Source organism: Mugil cephalus, chromosome 3 (genome assembly GCF_022458985.1).
Source record: "Mugil cephalus isolate CIBA_MC_2020 chromosome 3, CIBA_Mcephalus_1.1, whole genome shotgun sequence".
NCBI lineage: Eukaryota > Metazoa > Chordata > Actinopteri > Mugiliformes > Mugilidae > Mugil > Mugil cephalus.
In genome coordinates this window covers 17123305-17149641 of record NC_061772.1, presented here as the reverse complement: position 1 = coordinate 17149641, position 26337 = coordinate 17123305, and the positions used below count along the sequence as shown (strand labels likewise).

Sequence of the window (26337 nt, the reverse complement as noted above, 5' to 3'; positions counted from 1 at the left end):
GGTTAAAGGCGCTTCCTCCTTTTCTGACAAAGTGGTAGCCTCAAGGCCTTGTTCCTCAGAGAGGAGATCAGTAGGTAGACAGCAGCGAGGCTAACCAGCAGCCTTGGGATCAGCAGGTTTATGTTTGGCAAACTGCTGTCGCTGAACAATGTGAAGGGGGGGGGGATGTGTTCAAAGGCAGCCACATAGCCCAGAGGCCGTAGCCTGAAGTAACCTTCCGAGAGGCAGGACTCAATGCACCGACTTGCAGCGCGGAGGATGCAAGCTTTGCTGTGCACAGAGAGTGGCGGATTTAACAAGAGGAGCAGAGGCACCGAAGTAAATGAGTTGTAGATGGATGGAAGCCAGCAGGCATGACATTCTCTCCATTAAAAACTCATCTCTTATCCCGAGAACAGATTGGAAATTAGGGTTTGGTGCTACTGAAAGGATTGGTACCTCAGTGGCTTTGTGAGATTGCACTCCATGTGAAAATGAAAACGCATTACGGAGAAATAAGTTCCACATTTTCGCAGCGAACAAAGGAGAAGCAAAAGGAGGAATGGTTTTCTGCCCGCGGCTGAGGGCGGGCGGCAAATCACCTCAAGGCAGAAAACTAGCCCCTTGCATTTTGACACAATAGCCACTCAGATCCCTTAAACATACTGGCGGCCTCTTATTTTGTACAAATTTGTATCCGCCACCATAAACAACTCCGTATAATGGCCTCGTTTGAGCCGAAGCTTATTTAGACAGGAGAAGTAGGGTAGAATGGCAACTGAATAAGATCATTGTCAGCCCTTTAGGAGGCGAGAGTGTCGGCAGGAGGTGGGGGTGGAGGCAGAGAAACAGAGATGTGAAACATCTGCCGGAGAAGGCAGGAAGCACAGCTGCACACAACCGACCTTTGCAAAAAAAAAAACATGCAAACAAGCACACGTACCGAAACCAGCGGTGCCGATATCGAAGTCTAACAACAACAACGGCAGCGAGAGAAGCGTCACGACTCTCGCGCGCCGCGCTTAATTCACAATAACAAACCGCTTTAAAGCCGGCCAACACGTGTGCAAATGGATGTCTTTCAGCCACGCCGTGTGACTGTGCTCTCTGCTGGTTGGAAGTACTTAACAAAGTGACCTGCTGGGGTATTGACCTGCTAATCATGGAGCTTCCACAGGGAACAGGCAGCTTTTAAGCAACATCAAAAGCACAGCTGGAGGCTATGAACCCAACCCCCTCCTTTTTTAAATATGAATGTGTAACTGTAGTCCGTTCCACACATCCTGGTTCAGTGCTGATCTCATCCGTCCAGGTATGTTAGTGTTTAGTGTATTCTTCTGACTGATCGCCAGTGAGTTAGGTTCCTTCTTATATATCACACGGCAACTTGAAATTTTCTAATAACTTAAAAGCAACAGACGTTCGCAGCTTTTAGTCAACCGCGTTGCAGGGGAAACGTCTGGGATAACAATAAAAACAGGTCCAAAGTGCGTCAAACATGACGTTTAATAAAGATTTGGCCCGACGCAAAGTGAAGGTTTATGGCTACACTCGGGACGTTTTTACTAGCGAATGAAGCTAATTCAGCGTCAGAGCGCTCTCTTGGAAGCACGGTTTACGCAGAAACGTCACTGCCTTTGTACAATTTAAAAGACGCATCATTGTTCTCGCCACCTTACTTCACCTATCGTTCGCGCGTGACGCCACCACGTAATATTTCCAGAGCGAATTAAAGCACACACATCCTCCTCCGACGTACAAAGGCTGCTGACATACAGGGCATCGTTCCTGCCTCCAGCTGCTGGAGAGCATTCACAGATTAGGTCCACATAACTGCTGCCATGCCCGCAGTCACGCACTCTGTGTTAAGAGACTGAACCCCTACCTGCTTATTTCATTGTAAGCCGTTCTGGAAAACGCTGTTAGCCCAATGCCAAGAATGTAAATGGCAAATAGCATGTTTACTCGCAGCCACGAGAACCCTTTCAGACTCTCTTTGCTTTTGCTGAAAGAAACAGCATTTCGTGAAGAGAACCAACAGGCCATCCCCTCCCCAACAAATAATATGACCCGCTCCCATTTATCTCCGCTCTTCACTATTACTTTACCCATCACTAACTAAACAGAAATACTTCCTCCACCAAAGTAATATCTCTCACTGATTTGTCTCTGCAGTTATTTATTTATTTATTTTTTTAAATACAGTCTGACTACTTACTCCCCACTGTGATAAAGTGTCTAAAATCTGATGTCTAATGAGGCTTGACTGCCTGCCTGTTTCCCCTGAAGAGTGTGACTGTAAATCACAGATAAGGTTGTCTGGGTGGTTAATATGTGAGCCGGTTTAGCCTCTGCAGGCCTACACACACAAACTCACTTCTGACTTATCTCATTTCCTGTGTGCCTTCCACACCTGCTAACGATACGGGGACCAGCACAACCCCCAACTTTGATATGTCCCCCCAATTTGTACACCTCGTGAAAATATGTATCACATACTGCAGGAGCCGTGACGGGACCCGGAGGCATTTTGGGATGTTTTTAACCCCACCTCAAATTGCATTATACCCCATCTCCATTAGATAGTTGACAAAGCTAGCTCGTGCACAGTCGAAGAGTAATTCACGCTATGGATGAGCTATAAATGGTCATTATAAGAGAATGGCATAATGTACTCCCTCCAGTTGCTCTATCCAGCTCAATGGGGAAATCAATCATCTTGCTGTTTTATTCACAAGGTAAACGGATGATGACTGGACGTTTGGGGAGCTCAGTGCAGAAAGCGACACTGTTTGACCTGTGATGGCAATAATGAATATGAGGCACAAAGAAAAGGTTTCCTCTTATAAATGGCGCTCCAGCTGTGGTAACAAGCTTCGGGTAGAGACAAAGCAAGTTGCTGGAGAGCTAAAGCCGGCGAGATAACCTCTGCACGGTTGTTGCCGCATTCTGCAAGATTCCTGTGGTAAGCAATCAGAGAGGACCTCGGCAACAAGGTGCACCTCCTCATGCATGTAAAACGCGTCGCATGACGCTCGGATGGATGGATGGTTGTTTTTACAATCATTAAGCTTGCTAATTGCCCATCCATCCACGTAAAATTGATTTAAGTCTGTGGATTAAGGGATTTACGTGCATAGACTCAGAGGCTACACTTCACTACACTTGGTGTCACTGATGTGCACCTCCCCAAAAATTAAAGGTTGTAGCGAGCCACTTTTTGGGGATGGAAGGATTTATCCAGACTGGAGGTACCACACTAGTAATCCACAGATGAGCTCGGACGTTATTCCATTTCTCACTCATGCATAAATCATCCGCCCACCCAAAGAAATGATTTCTCAGATTTAGAAACCCGCTGCCAATCATTCTCACATTCCCATTATTTCTCAGAGGGATACATGAAGGCGTGCTGATACGGTAACATTAATCTGAAGTCCCTTATTTAAAGCAAAAAAAATCGTTTTTTGAATCATTTTATTTTCTGTTTCTACATCTTTACTCCAGTCAAATTACATTTCCGCCAACCCAAGCATGACAAGAATTCACATTTTAGAGAATGTAATTAACTGATATTTACCTCGTTAGCGGCGTATTATTTCACACACCCACTGCCCAGCTGCCATTAATCAAAATCTTTATGACCCGTCTCCGCCGAAACCTCAAAACACTTGAACGATTTGGATCAAACAATGACTGATGTGGTTTCACGTCGTCTTATGAGAGGTCTTTCTTTTGTCCCGTGTTAGTCATTTACTAATCAATTTCGTGGGTCTATTTTTACAATATCACCAGTTTGTGGACATGACCACTAGGCACACAACAGAGGCCAACAGGGAGAGGGCAAACATTTATAAATATTTGCCAGCGAGAAAACATTTAACAACCCGATTTGAATCCGACGTTGTGTTCTCGGTTATCCGGCCCTGCACGCCCACACATTTATTATTTATTCTGGTATGTTAAACAAGTTCTCAGATTTAGGTGAGGTGGAGCTATTCGAGTTATTGTATTTGGTCATCAAACTACATACAATGCGATGCTGATAAAGGTTTAGCTCGCCCCTGCATAACAGGTTCAACAGATAGACACACTTTGCACCACACCTACACAGAGCTCAGATAATAGACACCTGCGTGGGTGGACTACCAGTGTGCAGTCACAGTTGTGTGTCAAGAGAAAACACACTTGAGGAATCCATGCAAGTCACAGTATGCACAGTGATACTTACATACAATGGAGCTTGCTGTGGATTGAGTTTCATGTCCCTGGACACTGCAAAGAAAAGAACAAATGACAAATTACAGCTCTGCGGCACATTAGAAAAAACAATAAAACATCACAAAGTCATAGTTAAAGAGTTTTTGGGTGAGCTGTCAATAGAAATTTAAAATATAAATGCCTTATTACGTTGGCTAACACAACAACAACAACACAGACGTTTTGGTTGCGGCAGGTTTAATATTAACTTTTCGTTTTAGCTCCGAGGGAAATATGTGACACAGTGTTTACCCACTCGATGCTGTTCGGTGCTGGTAACATTTGAGAAAATAACAAAAGATGGAGGAAAATGTGAAAATCAAGGACAACAAAATACAAATTAAACAACTAGAGCTGCAACAACAACTGCGTTATTAATAGACTGACAGCATATTATTCTTTTTTCTTCATTGGAAAGAAAGCCAAACATTTCTAAAACAGGAACATTTTGTGTGTTCCTTCCTTGCGCGATGGGACATGCCATTTTCACTGTTTCTGACATTTTACAGACAAAATTAATAAACCGATGATATAATCAGCAGATTAATTGATAATAAGCCCCACTAAGTACTGCTTCTGTATTTTCACACTTAGGATAGTGCTAGCCAACTGCCCTTATCACTCAGTAATCTGTGAGGCACTGCTCTGTCCTCTAAAAAGTCTGTTGTTTACCGGCTGAAATAAGCTTCTGTTCGAGTTTCGCTTGAATAAAAGGCTGCAAATATATTTGTCTGACTAAAAAGATGTCAGACAAGAGGGAACGTCACCACAAAAAAATCGCACGTCTATCGGCTCTAGCAGCATCTGAACATTGTTGTCGACAAGGTGGCGGTTAAGCTTGACCCTGGCAGCGTTCCCAACACCCAGTGGGAGGTTAATAGTATAAGAGTAGAGAGCAGACACACACACTGAATCACACGTGAGGGGACACTCACTCATCGTCCGACCAAAGCTGCCACTTCTGCGCCCGTGTTTGTTTGCTCGTTCAGCTGGCCGCAGCGGCCCGAGACAAACGCTCCGTGAGCTCTAAGGTTTCCGCCTCCTCCAATCGCCCATTAGTTCTTCGCCGGGTGAAAGAGGGACAGAAGCTAAACAACAGAAACACTGTTTTGCATCTCCTGCAAGGATTTATACGCCAGGAGTTCACAGTATTTACAGGCTCATGTCCACGATTGATTCTCCACTCCCAGTCCGGGATGGAGGCCTCAAAGCTGTTTTCTGGGCACAAGGTCAGAGGCAGCGGGTGTGTAATTACATCCAAACAAATGTATTACAGCTGTAGACTTAAGGACAAATGAATTGGAAACCTTTTTTGTTAAACTTTCTTGAGAAGATATTGGCCCGCACGCATTCATCAATGAATCAAGGGACCGGTCAGCTTTGAGAGCCTGTATTCTTCTCGGTTATTTTGCAAAGACAATTTTCTTTTGTTTGCTGTTCCTTGGCACTAAAACAAGTCCTTGCTGCTGGCCTCAGTGGTCAGCAGTGCATTAATCACATGAACCCCACAGCGGGGGAGGCAGCGACAAAAGGCCAGGACCTAATGAGTTCAGCAGAGCTGAACTCCAGAAGAGTCAATGTTGGACTCGACGGAGAGCTGAAGCGCAGCGAGGCCAATTTACTTTCCGCAGCCCAATCCAAACATTTTTCCCCTTTTCTGCTAAATAAATAGGCTCGAGCTAGAATTAGGCGGATCAGGTAAGGGGATAATCAGTAGCTCTAATAATACTCTGGAGTCTAATCCTCTTGCCTTAAGTGCACTGGGCCAGGGACCAGCTTCTTCAACACATGCACAACTTGATGCCTGATAAGATTCTCGCATAATGTCCACAACAAGCCCAGTGGTTCTTTTAGAATTGGATATTTTGGACATTTATCATCCGCTGGTGCTCTTTTTATAACCGCTCCGAGGAACACAAGAGGGCACGGGTTGGCGTCTTACTAGAGAAACTCCTTTAAAGGCCAGACTGAAAGCTTTGTTGACTTTTTCAGTTTTGGAGCCTCTATAATTTTCCTTAGATAACATCTTAGTGACCCAAATCACAGCACAATAAGAAGATATTTGGTAGGAAGAAGGTGCTTTATTGCATTTGCAATCTTTATTGTTCACTGACTTCGCAATCTCAATATTTTGATTATCATACGGGTTTACTACGCCAATGGGAGGCGGCAATGCACTAAACTGTGCCTCAACTGATTGAGAGAATACGAAGAGATCACTTAAATTGCTACACACTGCACGAAAAACTTAACATGCACTAAATAGATTGTTTAAAAATTAGGACGAGCACTAAACAATGCTCTGCAAACTGGGTAGCATTCCATGATCTCATTTCATAATACAACTGTGATACATGAGAAAGCTTTGGGTCTTCTGCTGATATCAAACAGCAGTCACAATTTGACGGGAATGTTTTTATTTTAACTAGTATTGCAGTTTTACACTATAAAATACCTCTGTACTGAGACGTGTCCTTCTAATACGGTGAGAGTACAGTATTAGCGCCACTGCAGTTGCCGTGTCAGACCTTTACCCCTTTAGAATCATTCATATTAAAGCAAAAGTAGTATATTGTTACAATCCATTCTTAAAATTATACTGCGACATAAATTCTAGGCCATACCGCCTATCTCAAGCCACCGTGATTACACATAAACAGAGGTGTGAGACGGTGTGAGACAGTGTGAGACGGTTTAAAACCTTTTTGCTGTGTATCTGTGTTTCACAGATATTTTAATACTGCGGTGATGAGTCACTTGAACCTAAACAGAATAAATGGTATGTAACAGTAGATCTTGTCAGTTAAACAACAGTAAAACATTTCAACAGTCTTAAATACTTGGCGAGTATTTAGTTAGCAGTGAATCACAACGAGGGTGCAGGTGGAACTTAAGTATCACTTAAAGTATACTTAAGAAAGAAACCTACGGACTTTGACAGCTGCACTTTTCAAAACAAGTCACCTAATGTGACTTTCCATCCCATCCCATACTTCTGTCACTTCTGTTTCTGACTTATTGTCCAACCATAAAGCAGGGAAGGACATTACACATAAAAGGAAGTTGACTCAGTTTTACTGCATCATGTCAGGGTGTAATTGCTTCACTGGCTGCCTTGGGATGTGGGGCATGTTGCACCATATCTCTAGAACTTCCTCTATGGTCTGACTGTCAAGCTGCGCTAGTTAGCCTGATTAAAGCAGCAAACATGGCCTGGCTCTTGAGTAAGGCTAACATATAATTCCATGAAGGTTTGGTTTCAAGAAACTAAATAGAAAAAAACTAAGTACAAAATAAACCCACTGACACACACCTTTGGCCAATCAAGTAGTGAAGACTAGAAAATGTTTGTTTAGTGTCAAGTTCTTTGCCACCTCCAAATGTAAATCCAATTAAACAAACAGACGTTTGAGTCAACACTCAATTTCGGCTCTTATTTCGCTGTATGGTGCTAAGCCTCTAACAATTTTATCCTTCAAACTTCAATCTCGTGACATGACGCTGGGACTAAATTCAACTCCAAGGCGCTCAGATGACTTGTCGGATTACATCACTGTGACTCTTCTGTCCATCACCACATAAAGCCCACCCAGATGGTTACAATGAATTACACGGGTGAGGAAACTTTATTCTAGCTTCTGGCAGGTTCGTCTGCTAAAATCTGACTACTGCTTTATTCGAGGGGTTGGTGAGAGAGTTGGGCCTCAGTAAACAACAGTAAATCAAACCAAACTAAAACAATGGGCTAAAAGAGGCTAGAGAGTTGGGCAAGGGACCACAAGGGACTCTTTGATGAAGACAGGGAGTCACTTGATTCTAAAATATCCATGAACGCATGTTTAATATCCAGCCACCAGACTGCAATGGATCTATTTTCCTCTGCAGCCCCCATGGTCATACAGCACAGTGGGTGTGACACTTCATCTGATCTAACAGTTCCTCTTGGGCAGCCACGATCATTCAGAGAGTTACAAAGGGGATTTCTGGAATAGCTACATCTGTGCCTCTTTTGTCAGTTCAATTCCTGTTGTATGAGATTACAAAAAAAGTTACAAAACGTGAATTATTTTTATCTCATTGCTTAATAGCCATACTTCATGGTTAGGTTACGGCTGACTTGCATACATGTAAAGATCAGAGACAAATTGTACTATTAAATACTAAACTTAAACCCCTCTAAACAGGGGAGAATATTAAACTATACTTTAAGTTTCCTTAGACAAACAATAACTCAAAAAAATCATGCCACAAAACGAAGCATGGTAAATATTCAGGAAGGAGCCCTTTAGAAGAAAAAAAGTATTGTGTCCAAACTAAACTCTTTTTCTGGTAACAGAAGAACCTTGAGAAATGACATCCCCTAAGCTCACCCTGCGGCTACCCGACACCTGCTTATAGAGATTACACAACCCATTGACTCCACCTAAAACACTGGGTCCGGTCAGCCTTTCGGCCGAGCTCCTTAAGAGTCTCCATTATGGCAGAAACTGCCTTTGAACTGCTACTAAAACTACGAAATAGCTTGTACTGTAGCAGGAACGCTCCACGGAGGCAGGGCATCGGCCACGTTCAAGTGCACGGCTGTCACAAATGAATCAATAAATCAGAGACAAAGGCCTGACAACGCCGCGATAAGAGAGGTGATATGCCGAGCCGGGGGTTGTGAATGGACCTGTTACTGCTGCTTCCACAGGTCCCCTGGCTATCAAAATAAACCGCAGCAGCCATGTGAACAGCCATGTGCGAGCCATGAATGGGAGGGTGAATAGGATTTGCTTCACAACTGATTAACTAGTCTGTCACCTACTACACCCTTCTCAACAATCAGCTGAAGATTCCACAACACACTATGTTTTTCAGTATAAACCACAGAAACACATTTAAAGCGTCCTGTTGCCGGGATGAACTGAATTTTGGACATATACAAAAACCTACTGTAACCAAATAACACTGACAAACTAAACAAAATAAATTCAAAATTTAAGGGAATATTCAGCATTGTTTTCATACCAACACTTGTTGGTTTTTGCCATCACTCTCTTGAGTCATGGAAATTAATGAACCATTTATTCACTGGGTTTATCATCATCTTAAGTGATAATCTTTTCCAAAATCCTACACATAACTATAGATTAGGTCGATTGTTCAATAGCAGGAAACTGGGTGAATCAGACCTGGCTATAAATACCTCTGATACCACCAACGCAATCTTTTCTATCACTCCCTCCGAGACTTCCTGTAGGAACATCTGAGACCTCCAGTCCAAAGGTTGCATCTTTTTAAATGAGTAAGTCAACTGTTTGCACTGGCACAGGTTAGATGAAGTTCAGGGTTCCAGCAGTTGTGTGTATATTGCTGTTAAGTATTTCCACGCCTCTGGGAAATAAAGACGGTGTGGTTTCACTTAGGAGCCAAAGGTGGTAACCTAACTCCACCTTACGACCAGTCTTTACGTGCCCATTCACCACCACCCTTAAGTTATTTGAAAAGTCATTATGACACCCTGGATTGGTAAATAGCTGCTTACTAATCCACAAATTGGCATCCGAATTAATGCCAATACTGAGAATGCCCACGCTGGACACGCTGTAGTCACACCGTACTTCCAGAACATGGTCTAAAAATCTAGATTCTTGGGCTGAATTTTAAATAACTAATTTATGAATTCTGTTGCACAGTATGACACAAGTCTTTTGAGGTCTTTACACTTCAGCACTACCAAAGAGCATGCATGATTTCACACATTTAATTTTAATCTGGACATTAAAAATAGGGTGTGAAAATGTGAAAAATGCAACATACAGAATACGGTTCAGGACTCTTCAAGCAGGTCACATCATTTACACGCGGAACACACAACAGGTATAACTTTACATTAGTATTTAATAGCCTCAAAGTGTCATCCTGCAGTCTTTCTGGGTCAAAACCTCCCACTGGCCATTAATTAACTTGAAGAATGCCAATGCAGAGCTGTGTTGTGAGGACATCAGTTACCTGCGGCTGCTTCTTTATGAAGGTTTTTGAGTTTAGCTGTGCACGGAGAGCTGCTGTCAAGGACATGGAGACACCTGTAAAGAGGAGCACTAGCCAAATATAGACCCGAGGTGTCATCCAAAACCAGGGCTACACCATGACAACAGACACGACTTAAGGTCTCAGGGAGGGGCAGCACTCAGTTGTGCCGCACCTATGAAGTCATAACCCCTCTGATATAAACTAGATGAGGGCAATCTGACCTGGATACCTTGTTCTGTCTGCTTCCTGCTTGTGTTTTACCTTGTATATGCACATGTCACAGATACAAAATATCACTTAGAAGCACATTTAATGCACATGGGATTGCGCTGCTTTACAAGCTGCAGGCAAGGACACTGGGATGTTTAAGTGTAAGGCTTCAGAGCCCACCTGGGACACTCTCTTTCTTTAGATGCAAGGCCTCATGGTGCAATAAGGAGCTTTGGATAAAAACCTCTACCAAATGGCAGGCAAGAGTGCCAGGGAAAGAGCTTCCAGACTGGTTTAAAGCCTTATGAAAGACAGGCTTTAACCGTTCTTCATCCGCACTTCCAATTTATTCATTTATTATCAACTTTTTCTTTTCCACATCCAACAATTTTTTTTTTTTTTGTTAGATTTAGGCGTGCTGCAGCATATTAAATTTAATTTTACATTTGAAAATTGCTGTAGAATTGAAGTCAGAATGAAACCAAACCTTTTCAGGCTGAACAGCTACACGCGGTGCGTCTTCTCGGTCCAAATAAAAGTTTCATTCCAAACACGATTAGCGTCTGATTCGTAACGTAAGACTTATAGAACTCAGAAGATCGTAGCCCTTGAATTCATGAAGAATTAACTGGTAACACTCAGGCCTGCTGCTAGTTTCCTGAATGAATGCATAACATTAGCAATCAAACACCGGAGCAGGAATTCGGCTCCGTGGGACTCATCTGGGTTTGATGTTTAACTCGCACGTTTGTTTTACCCCTCACATGCTCACCCCCAGTTAACCACCATAGTTACTGGCCTAACACTACAAGAAGACTGAGCTCACCCGCAGCAGAGAGAGCAAAGTGCGCCTGCTTCACGCTGAACCCTCGTCTCATTCTTTTTATGGTTCACTATCAGCTCTGCTCTTCTGGGGCACGGCTAAATTAGTCAGGGCTACGTCACCTCCTCAACAACGCCATCACAGCAACTCGGACACACTATGTTGACCACCGTTGAGATAGTCACGGCTGTTTGATTTAATCAAACCTGCCTATTGTCTCTACGGATAGATATGAGGCCGTAGTGGTGACGCGACCTCACCCTTCTACACAAAAGCCGCCTCTGTGCATAGACTGCACACAAACGCTGGCTGACAACGCAAGGCTGGGGGATGAAAGGTCTCCTCAGTGTTTGGTGACAGTTATTACCCTCTCCACTGAAACCAAATACCTGTGGGCCCTGATAGCATTATCTTATTGTGAGGCACACTGGGGGCCAGCCTGTAATCAGGGTCTGGGCCTTGATCACCTCTCCTCCACAGGTTTGATGCCACCTCCTCCTCCTCCTCTTCTTCCACAATGTGAAGCTTTTCATAGAGCAGATGAAAATTTTGGGGGAATCTACTGATTTGTCTTCATTGCTTTTTTTTTTTTTAACTTAGAGTTGGGTGATGTATACTTCACATGCATTTTAAAGGCTGGCGTGTTCAATACCAAATCAACAGAGCAAGTATTTGTTGGAGTATTTGCTGCGGCTCAAATGAACAATTGCATTTCTGAAGGGTTCTTACTGTTGTAATGATAGCTAGGTGCACAACGTGCACTTTATTTACAGAAGCAAAGCTCGTAAAAAAAAAAAGAAAAATTCTCAAAACAATCAATAACACATTGCAATGTCAACTTACTCCACTTGCTCATTCGACCATGGCTGGTGAAATAGCAAACTGGCATTGAAAAGAAGACAAAATAGGCAGATAAGAGCAAAAAATAAACAGGAGACGGCAGAGCATCAGAAAAGGAAAGTGTCTGTTAGTCCCAATTGAGACATAAGAGGTTTAGCCATGAGAATCCTGAGCAACGCTAACCCCAGCTTCACAGCAGGCCTGATAAGATTTATGTTACCTTCAGTGCAAGGTAATATAAATCTGATCTGGATGATGCGCATTGTTGGTCACCGTTGCACCCAATGCCTGTGTTTTGTTAACTGTTAATGGAGTCCTTAGAAAGAGAGCAAAGATGGAACAAGAGCACTGAAGCATCCCCAAACCCTTGAGATCCTTGATACACATCTTGGCTTTGTCTTTAGTATTAGCGCTACACACAGAGCAAGAGCTCTGGGTTCGAATCGCAGCTCTTGCTCTTAAGTAAATTTGAGATATGCAAGTTTGGTCGAGCCAAAAGTCCAAATCGCCCTCAAATATGCACATATTTTCACGCATTCAGCCTGTGAGACATGCTTGCACTTCCTTGGGTAAATTTCAACGAGTTCCACAATAACCAGATGACACATAGCTGAGAGCCCACTCTCTTGTTCATTTGGAAAAGTCTCAAAAAATGGCCGACACGCAGATGCTGCAGCAGTTTGTTTTGGGAAAGGAAACGCCAGTGCATGAGTAACTAACATCCTCAACCAATTCCTTAATTACGCAAGCGATGAATTTTGAAAACCATTTCGAATTTTTTGGACCTTGTCTCACACTAGTGAACAACAGTAAGCGTATCACGGCCCATGCTTTGAACCATTCCTAGTTATCCTCTCAATCAGGCTCATCCAGGAAAGGATGCCAATCCCAGTGCTTGCACATATCTGTATTCAAAGCTGTATGCATAGCTTAAATTGAAGCTAAAATTAGCTGTATGAGTCCCATTTCCGTTGTACTACTTCACTTCATGAGGCATCCACAATGCATAATTTCCAAATTGCTGTCTGACTGCTTTTGTTTTCTATTCGTTTCCTTCCCAGATGCACGGCTCCGTAACGTAGTAGGAATAACTTCGGGTCTAGGCTAGCTCTGCTCCTGTAGCCTGGCTCGTTCCTGCTAACCAGCTTTTAGTCTGGGCAAAACTCCAGAGTGATGAAGGAGGAGAACAGGCCAGAAGATTAGCTCACTGCTCGACAGCAACACTGAACAAAGTCGCCACTTTTTGGCACATCACCGTTACCCTGTGTACAGACAGCACTGTCACTTTCATGCAGCAAGCTTTTAGCAATGTCAACTCATGCACACTTTCCAACAACTACACATCTCGTACGTCACACACATGCTACACAGAATACATCTTCCTTTAAAGGCAATGGCTCAGCACGTAGCCGGCAAAGCCGGTAAAGTACGTTCACACAATCAACATGTTCGCAATTGGTTTAGGGAAACCATAAAACAGTTACAAAAGGTCTGGTTGGGCTTAAACCGATCATTTTAAAAAAAGAAGAAGAAGCAGCCTTGGTCGGTCCTGATATGACTGGGACACTCCTATTGAGAACAGAAAAACACACCAACTTAATACTGTGGACAAATCAGGTCATGTTTTCTATTAATCTGACCAAAAATGAACATGTTTTTTCAAGTAAATTAACTACAGCTACACTGAAAAAAACGTCTTGCTTTAAGGAAGTCCTGTATGTGCATTTCCCATAATGGGAGCTGCTTCTCAACGTTAAAAGCAGTCGTACATTGTTACCACTGAGCCAGACGTTGCTAGGTGCATCATAGTCAGACTTTGCCCCTGGAAATATCATCTAAACAAAAACAAGGAAGACAACTCTGTGTGTAATTTCATACACGAGGACACATTTGTTCACTCATCCAACCTACAACTTACAAAAAAAAAAAAAAAACAATGCTGCATGTTTTGCTGTCCTTTTAACTCCGTTACCTCACACTAAGGAGCAACTTCCAAAGCGTTTGTCTCACTAAATCAAACACAAAGACATTAATGGAAACCTTACCCACAATCTATCTGATGACAGCTGCTAGCTGACTCCTTCAGGTGCACATTAAAATCATTTCAAGTCCATCAGAGAGAGCAGGTGTGTTTATACTAGGCTGGGATCCTCAGTAGGCATGCAAGCTCTCACCACACTGATTACACCGAGCTAAATATGGCTTTGTGCTAACACAGACAGTAGGCCGATCAAAGCCCTGATGTCAGAGGGGAGGGGCGGAGCTTACAGGCCACAGGTCAGGTGTCTGCTACAACTGCAACGTCGGACACTCGCTTTCTAAACATGCTCCTCCAAGCACTGGGAGGAGGACGAGATTTCATGGCGTTGTCCATGAAACAGCAAAGTCAACAGCTGTTCAGGCATTTAATTATAGGGAAGCTCTGGGACACATCACAGTTAGAGAATACCAATTTAAACTGCCCAGCGGCAGAAAAGTCATCAGATAATTACTTAAGGAGACACTACAAAACCTCACTGTAACAAAAATATAATTATGGCAAGTATTTAATTGTGTCCAACCTCATTTGCTCAGATTTTCACAATTGATTAATTAAGTAAAACGAAAAATATTGTATATACAAATTCTCTTGGTAACTAACAGTAAATGCAATACATTTTAATGACTGTTTGTTGTACGAAACAAGACATATTTCCTAATGTTTTACTAACTAAATTATTAATTATTATCAGTAAACCTTTGACATTATTGTCATTCAAGCTTCATGCAGCAGAATACATTGAAGTCGAATTAAAATTTCGTACACTTACTCACAACAGCAACTATACACAGATGCAAAAGAAAACATAGTAGCAAAAAACAAATTGCATTATCTGTGTATAAAAAATATATGTATATTGCACTTGGTACTAAACCAGGCTTGTGTGATGACACCGTGACACAACCAGGTTTTTCTACAAACCATGCTACAAAAATATCTTCCCAGAGACTAGCATATGTGGGTGAGGTTTTGGTTGATGTTGTGGGTTCGGGACAGGTGAGCATCATAATGTACTTTATGATTCAAAAGTAAAAGTGTGACCCAATAATGAAAGTTAGCTGAAACTTCCCTTTAATACCAGGCAGTGTAATTAATGAAACCACATTAAATAAGCCGATCGCATATTTCATGTAAAAAATGTAACTGGGGTATAATACTGTGACAGGTATATATACTTGAGGTGCAGCGTACACATTTTTGCAGTACGGGGAAACTAAAAACGTGGCCTGCGTTTCTTAGTCTTCCTCAGTCTAAAAATCGTCTTCAGCCGAGTCAGATCTACACTGATTGCACGGGGTAGCACCTTCCTACAAATGTCAATATAGGGTGACATTCAAAAGGCGTTTCCCTTTTAACGTAGGTGGTTAACACTTGTGTGTTGACGCAGATGCAGATTCAGATTCAGATTCAGATGAAGACCCTAGTGCCATAACTAACATGCACGTCCACAGAAGTGTAACACAGCGTGCGGGAACTGCAATCGGTCCACTTAGTAGTAGCGTCTTTCCGTTTTCCGGCTGCTTCTCCGTGTCCACAGAAAACTGTCCTCCCTTCAGCCTGCTACACCCCACCTACTCGGACGTCTTCTCTATTTTCTATGTCGCGGTGATTTAAAAGTAAAAGCTGTCTGTTGTCATCATTTATGAGCACCGGCTCTAAGATGAGTCACTCAGTTCCAGTCGCCATTGTTTTAAGTTAGAAACCAAGAGACTCAACAAGACTGACTAACCACAGACCACTGTGTCAACGGCATAAATATTTCAGGCTTTATATACCCATATACATGCACTCACCCTGATTACACATAAAAGAAAGAACGCCATTTTGAGTTAACACACCAAGTGACAAATAGAGCGTAGCCAGTATATCGGAAGTAAAAATCACTTGAGCTTTCTACTTTCTGGTGCACAAAACAGGAACAAACCTCAGCCCCGTCTCAGGCTCATGTCCCTTCTTTATATCTGGCCTTATTTGCACCTCGCACCCACATCGCATGTGGCTCCGTCCCATTCATTCATTCACTCACAGGTAGGAATTACAAACATAACCCGCATAATGAAATCAGATCTAGGTATGTATAGAGGAGAGGACATCCTCGAGATGCCATAAATTCCAACAGCAAATATGCCGGCTGATAAGTGCCTGATGACCCAGTTTTTACACGTCTCTATTTGCATTGTTAAGTCATCATCGTCTGTGTGCTCGCTGCGTGCATGTTGATGGGTCAGTACACAAAGATTTATTTCTGTCTACATGACTCTAAGAATTTGCACTTATCGGAAGGATATTCATTTACAGAGGCATGAATTAAAACAAGAGGAAATCTGCAGACATAAATACGTTTTTTTTTTGTCGATTTGCTGCCTATTGTTGTACTTGTTTACAACATCGGATGACCATGTTGTACGTTGGTACTCGGGTTAAAAATTATTATTGTAAGCCACATTCCAGGGAAACAGAGTGGCCAAATTTTTACAGAAATCCAGTTCTGGTTATGATGACTCTGCGTCACCACAGGCAAATTAACAATTAACAGCCAAAGTCTGCCTGATCGTTTCCAGGAGAGCAGAAACACTGCTGCAGGGCACGAAGTCTGGACGAGCTGCTGAGATGGCTGCTGTTTTGGAACAATGAGTGCGGCTGCTGTTTGGCGTGCTGAGAGGATTCCAGCGATTCCAGTCTTAACAAAAACTAAGTCAAGGCTTTATTGTGAATATCAGTAGGGAATTCAGCCGTCGCCCTCCCAGGCATACCGAAACCTATATCCGAGACAGCGCTACATGATGAACTAGTACCTGTAAGACTTCCTCTAATGCTTCCATTCTATAGTAAATGCGGTGTAATTACAAGGCCGACACTGTGTGTATACTCCATCATCATTAAATTAGGGGGTTTGTGAAGATGAGAAATTGGCTGGGTTCAGCTTGGAGCCAGCAGAATCCTCCTGGAAATTTACAGTGCTCAAAACGGGAGGCCAACTCCTCTTTCATTTGTCTCTTGTACTGGAGCTAAATACATATTTCTGAGTTGGACGGCCTCACAAGTGAGCCGACATTTTGCTGGGAGAGACACAGAGAGCAGACTAATAAGCTTTTGTTTAGTGGAAACATGGCGTGGTCCTCTCCTGATAGCCTCGGTGCTGTGAATTAAAATGTGATTGTGGATGGATGTTTACTGGTTGGCAGTCTAGCAACTCAGCTGCAGCTCGGTCTACTGACTTTCCATCCCTCCGGTTAATAGCGTCAGCTGAAGAGATTGCATATGAATACTGTCAATCTGAAACTATAGAATATATTAATCCAAAACGAGATGCCGAAGGGTGCGACTGAAAATGACGTATCCAGGTATTGTTCCCCTGACAATGTAATGACAAGAAAATCTGGATTACGTAGGTAAAGGTGACATTTAGTATATCTAGGACAACTTATGCACGATTTTAACCACCCTGATGTTAGTATGTCGTATTTGAGACGTCGCTGAGGAAGTTAGCTTAGAATAAAAACTGGAAGGAGGAGGAAACAGTCAGCCAGAAACGATGTTCAACCTGACTACTTAAAGTTAACCATTATATCTCATTTGTTTCGTCCATTGGTAACATTCAAAACGTTGCGGTTTAAGTCACAGGTTATGCTTTAAACCGTCTCCCCTACTTTCAGCCTTTATGCAAAGCTAAATTACTTGGCAGCTTGCCGTGGTCTGATATTTACTGGACACGAAAGCAAAGTTGACCTTCACTTCAATTCCATGCCAGGAAAGTGCATACAGAAATTTGCTAAAAAATGTGGAACTAATCCTTTAACTCTTTGCATGCGCATTGAATCTCACAAAAACTCATGACCAAAATTTGTGTGGTTATCCAAACAACAAAGTACTGCTAAAAATGGCTTCTCCCTACACTGGATATTAAACTATTGTTAAATACATATTCTTTGGCCAGAATAAGGATGCCACAAGGAGGACATTCAGGTGCAAGGTGGCCTGACCCACTAGAATGGCCACCAGCCGGCCCAGGGGATATTTGGGATTGAATGTGAACTGCTCGGGGGCTGACTAGAGTAGTGAGCTCCTGTCATCCAGGGAAACAGAAAGATACCACGGCATCAACATAGCTGAAGGTGTAAAAATATGCTTAAATGACACACGCAAAAAAAACTTTTTAGTGCATTACCCCTGTGTTCAGCGACAGATAAGGTGGCTGGGGAGCATCCTTTGTTTGTAAGTTCGATGGATGTTTTGAATGTTGCCTTTAAAGTAGTATCGGTGAATAAAACAATTATTAACACACTGGACACCCCGCGTCACGCCTGGGACTACATTAGTCAGACATCTCAGATTTTTAAGATAAAATTTAGCCACTAATAGCTTAAGTGTTACTGTACATCTGACACCCGACAGTGTGTCAGAAGTGTTAGGAAGGAGTAACGTCATGTCCATTTCCTCCTCTCACATGGTCCATGTCCTCTGTACAGTATAATATGGGGATGGTGAATAGCTGGCCTACATTCACAGTCAGTGACTCAGTAAGACAGGCGAATCCCACAGTGAAAGGCATCCACCATGAGACACAGAGACGGTGGATGACTGGGCTGCCGGATGGACAGCAGAGCCTGTTCCATTAAGTCAACAATGACTATAAGTAATCTCTGCAATGACTTCTTAAGAATGTTTGAAGTAATGACCCACAAAGAGCGCGTAACGTCATCTGTCCTCACATCACCTCAATTGTCCCTTTAAATTTCGCTACGTCTGCTTACTTTTCTACTTTAAACTACCCCAGTGGTTACAGTTTAAGGTGAAATATTAGTGTGGGACTGAAGGATCCAATATCATTTTTTTGCGGGGGTTAATGCAGGTATTAAGGAAGTGTAAAATCACTTGTCAGATTAGTGTTGATTTTGCGGCAAGAGATAATCCTGAAAGAAACTGGAAATATGTAACACGCTGGATTGTGAGTGTCTGACTCTCAGCTGACTCTGTTTGAACAGACCACTGATCGGTTTCGCAGCAGCAGCTTGTACTCGGGGCTCAGTCGGAGCGGGATGAAGTCCAAGTAACCCAGGAAGTGAGGAAGATGAGGTTCGCGCCGCGACTTCAGAGCAAACCTATGGGTGTGTTACGACATGGGCAAAGCCAGAAGGCAGCCATGTTTATGCGCCTGCCCCTTTGAACGCGTTTGAGTGAGTGAGGTCAGGCGGGCGTAAATTAATTAGAAGGCTACCGTTTATGCTTACATGAGAGCACATCTTCCCACTAGCATGAGAAACAAAAAGCATGAAGTGAAATCAACTCTTGCAGCTGGACTTCCTCCGTGGAAAAAAAGAAAAAAAAAAGAAACAGCCTCAAGGGAACAGAAACATGTCCTTCCATTCACTTGATGATGATCTTGCTGTGCTTAATGGAGATTTCATTTGGGGGTATAGCCTGCATAATTATTCTTATATAGACAATTAAGACATCATTATCAGCGGTGAACAAAGCATATCTGCTCCAACAGTCATAAAGGTCATTTTATGACCTTTATTACATTGATTAATGTTATGAAGCAGCTCTATTTTCCCCAGAAACGTGTGGAGAAATGCATTTTTAAAGGCTCATTTTCATGTCCTAAGTATGTGAATATAAATTTCTGCTTTACTGTATGTCCTTTAATAATGTTAAATGTTTTTAAATCTCCAAAAGCATATTCTTTAACAACTTCCAGTGCTAACTGGAGAGCTCTTAGCATAAAAAAAAAAAAACAAACACACAAAAACACAGACCAGTTGCTATTCTGACTTAACATCCCTTCTTCTTCTTCGTATTTTTTTTATTGTTTTCCTCCTGTTCTCTCTTTTGTGTCGTATCGTATCATCTCGGGCTGCTTGTCTCTCTGTGCTCTCGCTCGCTGTCTTTGAGTCCACTGAAACGTGAGAAGTGTCCACATTTGGCCCTGCAGGCTCAGTAAAGAGGATGTCATGGCTACCAAGCAACAAGTTAGAAAACCCCAGCGCCATTGAACAACTTGTCTGAAGCACCAGTGAAGAAAACAGCGGCACCGACTCCATTCACATTACAGTTCATAGCAGCCGACTCTTACCTCCAGCAGTTGTTGCTCAGTGAGGAGAAGAAGAAGAAGCTTTTGAACGCATAATAATCCTCCTATTGGATGAAGTTGCACAGTTCTGGAGCCGAGGCCGAAACGTCTTTTGCTGAAAGTTGTTGTTTTTTTTTCTGCTTTTCTCCAACTGAAGTGTCCCTCGTTGAGGAGCTGGACTGACTTTTCTTACAGTTGTTAGTGTTTCCCAGGACAACTCAAAGGGAGGAGTCTGCACGAGGACCGACTACTATCACGGGCTCCACTTCTTCCACGGGAGTTTCCTCGGGAGGTCACGGTCGAGAGGCAGGCCTCCAAAACAACTTGAGGGAGTTTAAAAACATATATATTTATAAACGTCTGCGCACAGGCTCGTGTGAAATATTGTGAAACTTTGACTGTCCTGTTCAGCGAGAACGTGTCGTGATCGTAGTTGCTCCTCGGCGTCAGGATGAAGAAGCTCGCGACAACTTATTAACATCCTCTGAGCGTCTTTTCACAATTAAACGCCCTCGAATAGGCTTCACACAAACTCATTTTAAGAAAATAACCAGTATGTAACAAGTACTTCGTATGTCTTCCATTTGTTTTAGTGCAAAGACGAACAACTAAATTAAGAGATTGTTTACATTCAATAGACTATCCTTTAAAAAAAGAGAAGTGAAACTGAATGAAAAATGTGTGCATTTTGGGCACATTGCTATCTGCTGTTTAGTTCTATGTCTCAGTGTTGTGTTTTGTCCACTTCTCTGACTAAAACAGTGACTATGTTGGAAATAGAGTAGATAAAAAATGTAATATTTTTCATTGAAAAACTGCAGTGTATTTTTTGCGCTTTGCAAATTTATGCTGCGGGCCAGATTGGACCCTCTGACAGGCCGCTGGCTGTACATTTGACACCTGAGCTTTTCATAAATCCTAAGGCTGGCTGAAACTAAATTAATATGTCATTTTCTTTGTTTTGACGGCTTGTAATTTGACTCATTTTTGTTCTCTTTACTTTGTGTCTTAACTTTTAAAAGGACTACAGTGCGCTCAAAAGTCAACATAGGAAGGACAGTTTCGGCAGTGTGTATTTGTATATTCTGTCTAGTCTTTGATCCTGTCAAATATATAGTTAATGGTAAGACTACATCTTCCTCCAGCTGTAGCCGCTAGGTTAACTATAAACGCGATGCTTTTATTTTGAAAGTCAAGCAAAAAAAAAATGTAGCCACCAGCTGTTAAGGACTTGACTGCTATCTCACATTCCAGTGACCAAATAAACCTGACAAAAGTGGAAATGCATATTCAAAAGACTTTCCGCATTTATAGCACGGCCTATTTTTCCAGCTACATGGATCTTTGTTTGTCTCTTTGTGCTGTCCGGATTCACACCCTCCTCGCTCTGTTGTAACTAGAGACCAGTTTCCACCCGCTCTGCACATTTCTCCACAACTGTGACTGTTAACTGCTTTATATCGAGCTCAAAGGGCAACTATAAATCTTGTCTTCTTGCAACGCTTTAATATCACTACACAAGGATTAAAATGCATTAACTTGTACGCAAGGCTTGTAAATTGTGTCTGTACCAGTGTCACAAGAAATACCACTGCCACCGAGTGTGATACGGGTCACTGTTTTACAGCACACATATTTTATGAATTTACAAGGGAAAAGTCTTACTTCCTTTCCTCTTTTTTTTTTTCTTTTTTTTTGTAGCTTAATACTGTATCACTGATTGGTTGCTGTTTTGGGTTAGAAGTGGAAACTGGAATCCATTAAAGAGTGAATCACAGTTAGGTGTGTTGTCCAGTGGTGCAACCATCAGGTGGGTGTTTGTGGTGCACTGAAGGGAGGCTTCGTTGCTGCCTCATCATGACTGCATACACCTTCCAGGCAGAGGGAAAACAACATCTTGTGGTTTAAACTGCCCTCTGCTGGCACAGATGGCCTCACTGTGCAGATATGTGAAAGGAGCAACGCATTTTGTGCTCCACAATGGTCCAAGGATGTCGTTTGAAATCTTGATCGCACAGACCCATTAAATGTTGGAAAAGGCTGTTGTTTAAATGCTTGTCTCTATCTACTTTCCACTGTTCAACGTTCTCTATACTTCACGTGTCAAGTGGGAAGAAATTAAAACACGAGGTCTTGTGTCATAAACGGCACAGTGGTTAGAACAACCTTACTTTCCGTTATCTTTCCACTGATCTGAAAAGGAGCTTTCATTCCAGAGGTTTAGCGGGTCACATTTTTATAAATACATGTTTCCTTCAGGCATCAGCAAACTCAATTAAATGCTGTGAAACAAATCCGAAACAGATAATACCAGCGGATGTGTTCAAAAGGCAACCTTTTCTGCATCTTTTGAGTGAGGTGAATTTAACAGGCCATTTATTGTGCGGCTAAGAACAAATCATTGGTTTTCAGCTGAGCCTTGCCAACATGTGAGCCCACACTTCCGGATGAAGTCACTGTTAATAAAGTCACAGTGGCCCCTAAGGCAGGAAAGAGGGACTCTCGATGGCATATTTTTTTCTCCCCCAAAACAACTTCCATATTTTGTCATCTCAACTGAGACTCCAGATTGACAGTTGGTCACCTACAAGGACAAACTGACCCGTCAGTGTCACACACATATTTCTGAGTCAGTTCTGCAACTCGGAATCCAGGTTCGTGCCTGTCTCACTCCATTCTCGGCACAGATTATCTGCCGTTATGGATCACAGCTGTGACAAAAGCATTACTGACAAATCACACCACTCTGCCGCGTTTTTCAAGTAAATGCCTAGTGCCAGAAATGGAAAATCACAATAAATGCCCTGTTTTCTCCAATAGTGCGTCTTTGGCTGCTGCGCACAGAACAACGGCTTACATTAAGCCTGATGGATAGAGCGGTATGAAATAAATATTAGAAATATTTTAGACGAGAGAAACATTTTCACAAAACGTTCCGGGACGCGTCGGTTATTACTTTTCCATTTTGCTCCTTAAAAAAAAAAAGACATTGCTGCTGATGTTTTGAAACGGTTAAAAGCTTTAATGTCATCGGTCGACTAAACGACGCAGAAAACCCAGAATATTGTTGAAGCAGTTGTAAAGCTACGCTCACGTCAACCCTTGCAAAGGCACATGTGACGAGTCTCTGTCGTTTTTGGCGCTCCTCCCTGCACAACAAGCTTGCGTCCGACACATCATCAGACACATGCACACAGTGTCACAAGCACACCAGGTGCACTCTTTCCATCACTGTATGTGAAATTGAGCCACAGAAAAGTTGTTTTGGAGCCCCAGCAGGCGTCTGGGGCCTTCCGCCCGCCAGGAGCGCCTGAGCCCAGAGCTTTGCCTCTCTCCTCCACCTGTAACCAGCTGAAGGTTACATAAATGGCAGGTGGTATTGAAAAGGGTCCCTATCTGCTGCCATGCTGAGCTGCACTTAGACACATTATTGCAGTCTGAAGGAGGAGTGGAGGGATGTGTGTGTGTGTGTGTGTGTGTGTGTGTGTGTGCGTGTGTGCGTGTGTGTGTGTGACGCAAGGATGTCTGCAGACTGCCAGAACATAAGCGAGAAATGGGGTAACAAGCATGACACAAAGAAGTACATAGCTGCCTTTGTGTGGTGATAAAAAGAGGTTTTGTAAGTTGGAGGACTTGGATGGAAGAGATAGCACTGAACCCCCCACCCCGGCCAGAGTAAACACTTGGACGGAGTGACAAAAACTCGCTAGTGGGTAGAGGAGAGGGGGAGGTGGGGGGAGCGGACCGAGAGGCATATCATTTGGCTGAAGTGCCTTTAGAATGAGCTGTCTCACAGTTCAGTGGAAGGCTTCTTAAAGCTGCTCATCTCCTCACTCAGTCCGTGCTGGTTTTTCTTAAGTTGAAGCTGAACTGAGTAACGCACGGGAAGAAGGCGGGAAACATTTGATCGAGTCCGTACTTCCAATATCCAAATTCAGTACGAATTTGTCAGACCGCAAGCCAACATCCACGGCGGTCTCCCGAATTGCGGCTGAGCAGTCGGAGCGCTTTCAGCTCTCAGTGTAAAAGTTGTTGTAAAGGTTTTAAACCTGTATCGTAGTCAGCCCTATGTGATTTTTCTGGATGCTTTGATTCACTCCCACCATCCAAAGGCACGGATGATTATAAATTGGTGTGAGCGACAGCCCCAAGAGGCCCCGAGTTCCTTGCCTTTCGCCTGGTATCGGCTGGGATGAACTTACAACTTCTAAATGATATAGCAATTAAGCCGGTGGGTGGATCTGACGGGGTCCGCACAGTTGTCGGGAACCACAGCGGCCTAAAATCTGGCGTAGAGATGTTTAATCCTGACCCCGTTTAATGGTCAAGACAATGGGGTGTAGATTATCCACATAGGCTCTGTGTTGATCTGCGGTGGGAGTATGCAACAAGCTTAATGCTCATTCTTATCTTTGTTTACCATTAAAAAAGAGACATTTAGCTGGTGAAATGGACAGTGTATGAACGGTGGGGCACAACGAGGCACAGAATCGGTGTGGAAGTTCGACCGCTCAATTGGGCAGGCAAAAAGGAACCAGGTCCATGAGGGAAAAGGCAGAACTCTTGGTTGGGAAAGGAAGATTGAGATGGGGGGCAGACGGAGCAGGTGAGACGGTGTCATGGCCAGGTCAGGCAGAAAAGTGCGGGAAAGTCTTGCATGGCAAAGAACAATGTGGCAAAGGAGCGCGTGTGGAACTGGTGAATATATTTCCTGGCCTGATTACAGAGGATGGGGAGCAGCTGTGTGCATAGACGAACTGAGTTGACTGATGAGGTGGGAGTGGCTGGCAGGCAGGAGTGAAGCAGAGGCAGGGTGAACGGAAAAATAATAAAAAGGGGGATGGGTGACTGAGCTGCGATCATGAACTGGGTGTTAATTCTCAGAGTTTGCGACTATGGCTACGTTTACATGTACAATATTTCTTCAATTAGACAGAAATCGTTCCAATTTGAGTTTTGTTTCATAGGCGCTAAGTCAAATGATTTAAGGAGACATGTGTTTACGTGCCTGTAAAAACATGGGAAAGAATAGAACACTGGACACGTTGCAAAGTGTTTCTGGCCACTTTGGAGCACAGAAATGAGAAATGTGGGAGAAGAAGAACGTTTATTTCCCCCAGCTTCACTGCCAAAATGAATTCACCCAGTAGAGAAATCTCACCGAGATGGACTGAGATGGACAGTACTGTCCACATCCATTCTGGCTTTGTTCATCAAGTGACATATCTGTTACGTTGGAGACGGTTCAAAACTCTGGAAAAGGACCCAGGTGCTGTGGAACAAAAAACAGTTTAATGAACAAAAGTTAACAGAAGCTGGAGTAGAGTCTACAGAGGTTGGCTGGTGAACACTGGAGCTTGAGTTGCACCTGCAGCAAAAAGGAGAAGAGAGGCATAGTATTAGGAATAGTCAGTGCTGATAAAGCCTGATTAATTCATATTCCTTCAACGTTTTTCAGACAAAGGCCCCCCGAACTGATGGAGAGATTAAGTAGGGACCACCTACCTTTCACATTAATCTAGACTTATTTATACATATACAGTATTATTACCCTTTTGCCTTAATATTAAACTGTTCAAATAATGCACAGGCTTTTTTTTTTTTTTTTTTTTTTTTACTTCAAATATGTGCAATAGTAGGGTGGCCAGGCAACTGCCATAAACATAAACTTACCTAACTGATGATGTGTATATACATAATTGACAGTGCCAACAGCACTGTTAGCGTCTCTTCAGCTAATATTGCAACGCCTGGGACTGAAGACTCTCGGCCAATTGCAGGGAACCTGGCAGAGCAAGCCCTATGAGTAAGCCCGTAATATGCCGCCTCATGATTGGCTGAGCAGCGATAGGGGCGGGGCCCACCTTGTACATGAGGCTTAGATTGACAGGTCTGGGCCGGTGTGGCGGTCTGTGTGAAACGGTGCACTGTTGAGACATCTCCTGGGGCGCTGAATGAGTGAAGTGCTGACTGAAAGATAATTATAATACTGGAAGTATAATACTGGGAAGTTGCGCTTCCTGGGGGGTGAAAAAAAAAAGCTGGCATTAGGTCAGGGCTGGGCAATTCATTTCTACAGGGGGCCACATGAAAAAT

General features: G+C 43.0%; 1 protein-coding gene across 7 annotated transcripts in view; it reads right to left on the bottom strand.

The window, feature by feature from the left end:
* Nucleotides 1-20819, bottom strand: part of LOC125005957 (A-kinase anchor protein 13) — a 95965-nt gene extending 75146 nt beyond the window's left edge. For 3 of the 7 annotated variants that reach the window (XM_047581639.1, XM_047581640.1, XM_047581642.1), the window contains exons 1-2: nucleotides 20245-20819; nucleotides 4211-4254 (exon numbers count right to left, since the gene is read on the bottom strand). In XM_047581639.1, the coding sequence (XP_047437595.1) occupies nucleotides 4211-4243 (33 nt within the window). In that variant the 5' untranslated portion in view covers nucleotides 4244-4254; nucleotides 20245-20819. Of the gene's footprint in view, nucleotides 1-4210; nucleotides 4255-14172; nucleotides 14283-20244 lie in introns of those variants that run through there. The other 4 variants (XM_047581636.1, XM_047581641.1, XM_047581643.1 and 1 more) reach the window with 3 other exon arrangements.
* Between the last annotated feature and the right edge of the window lie 5518 nt (nucleotides 20820-26337).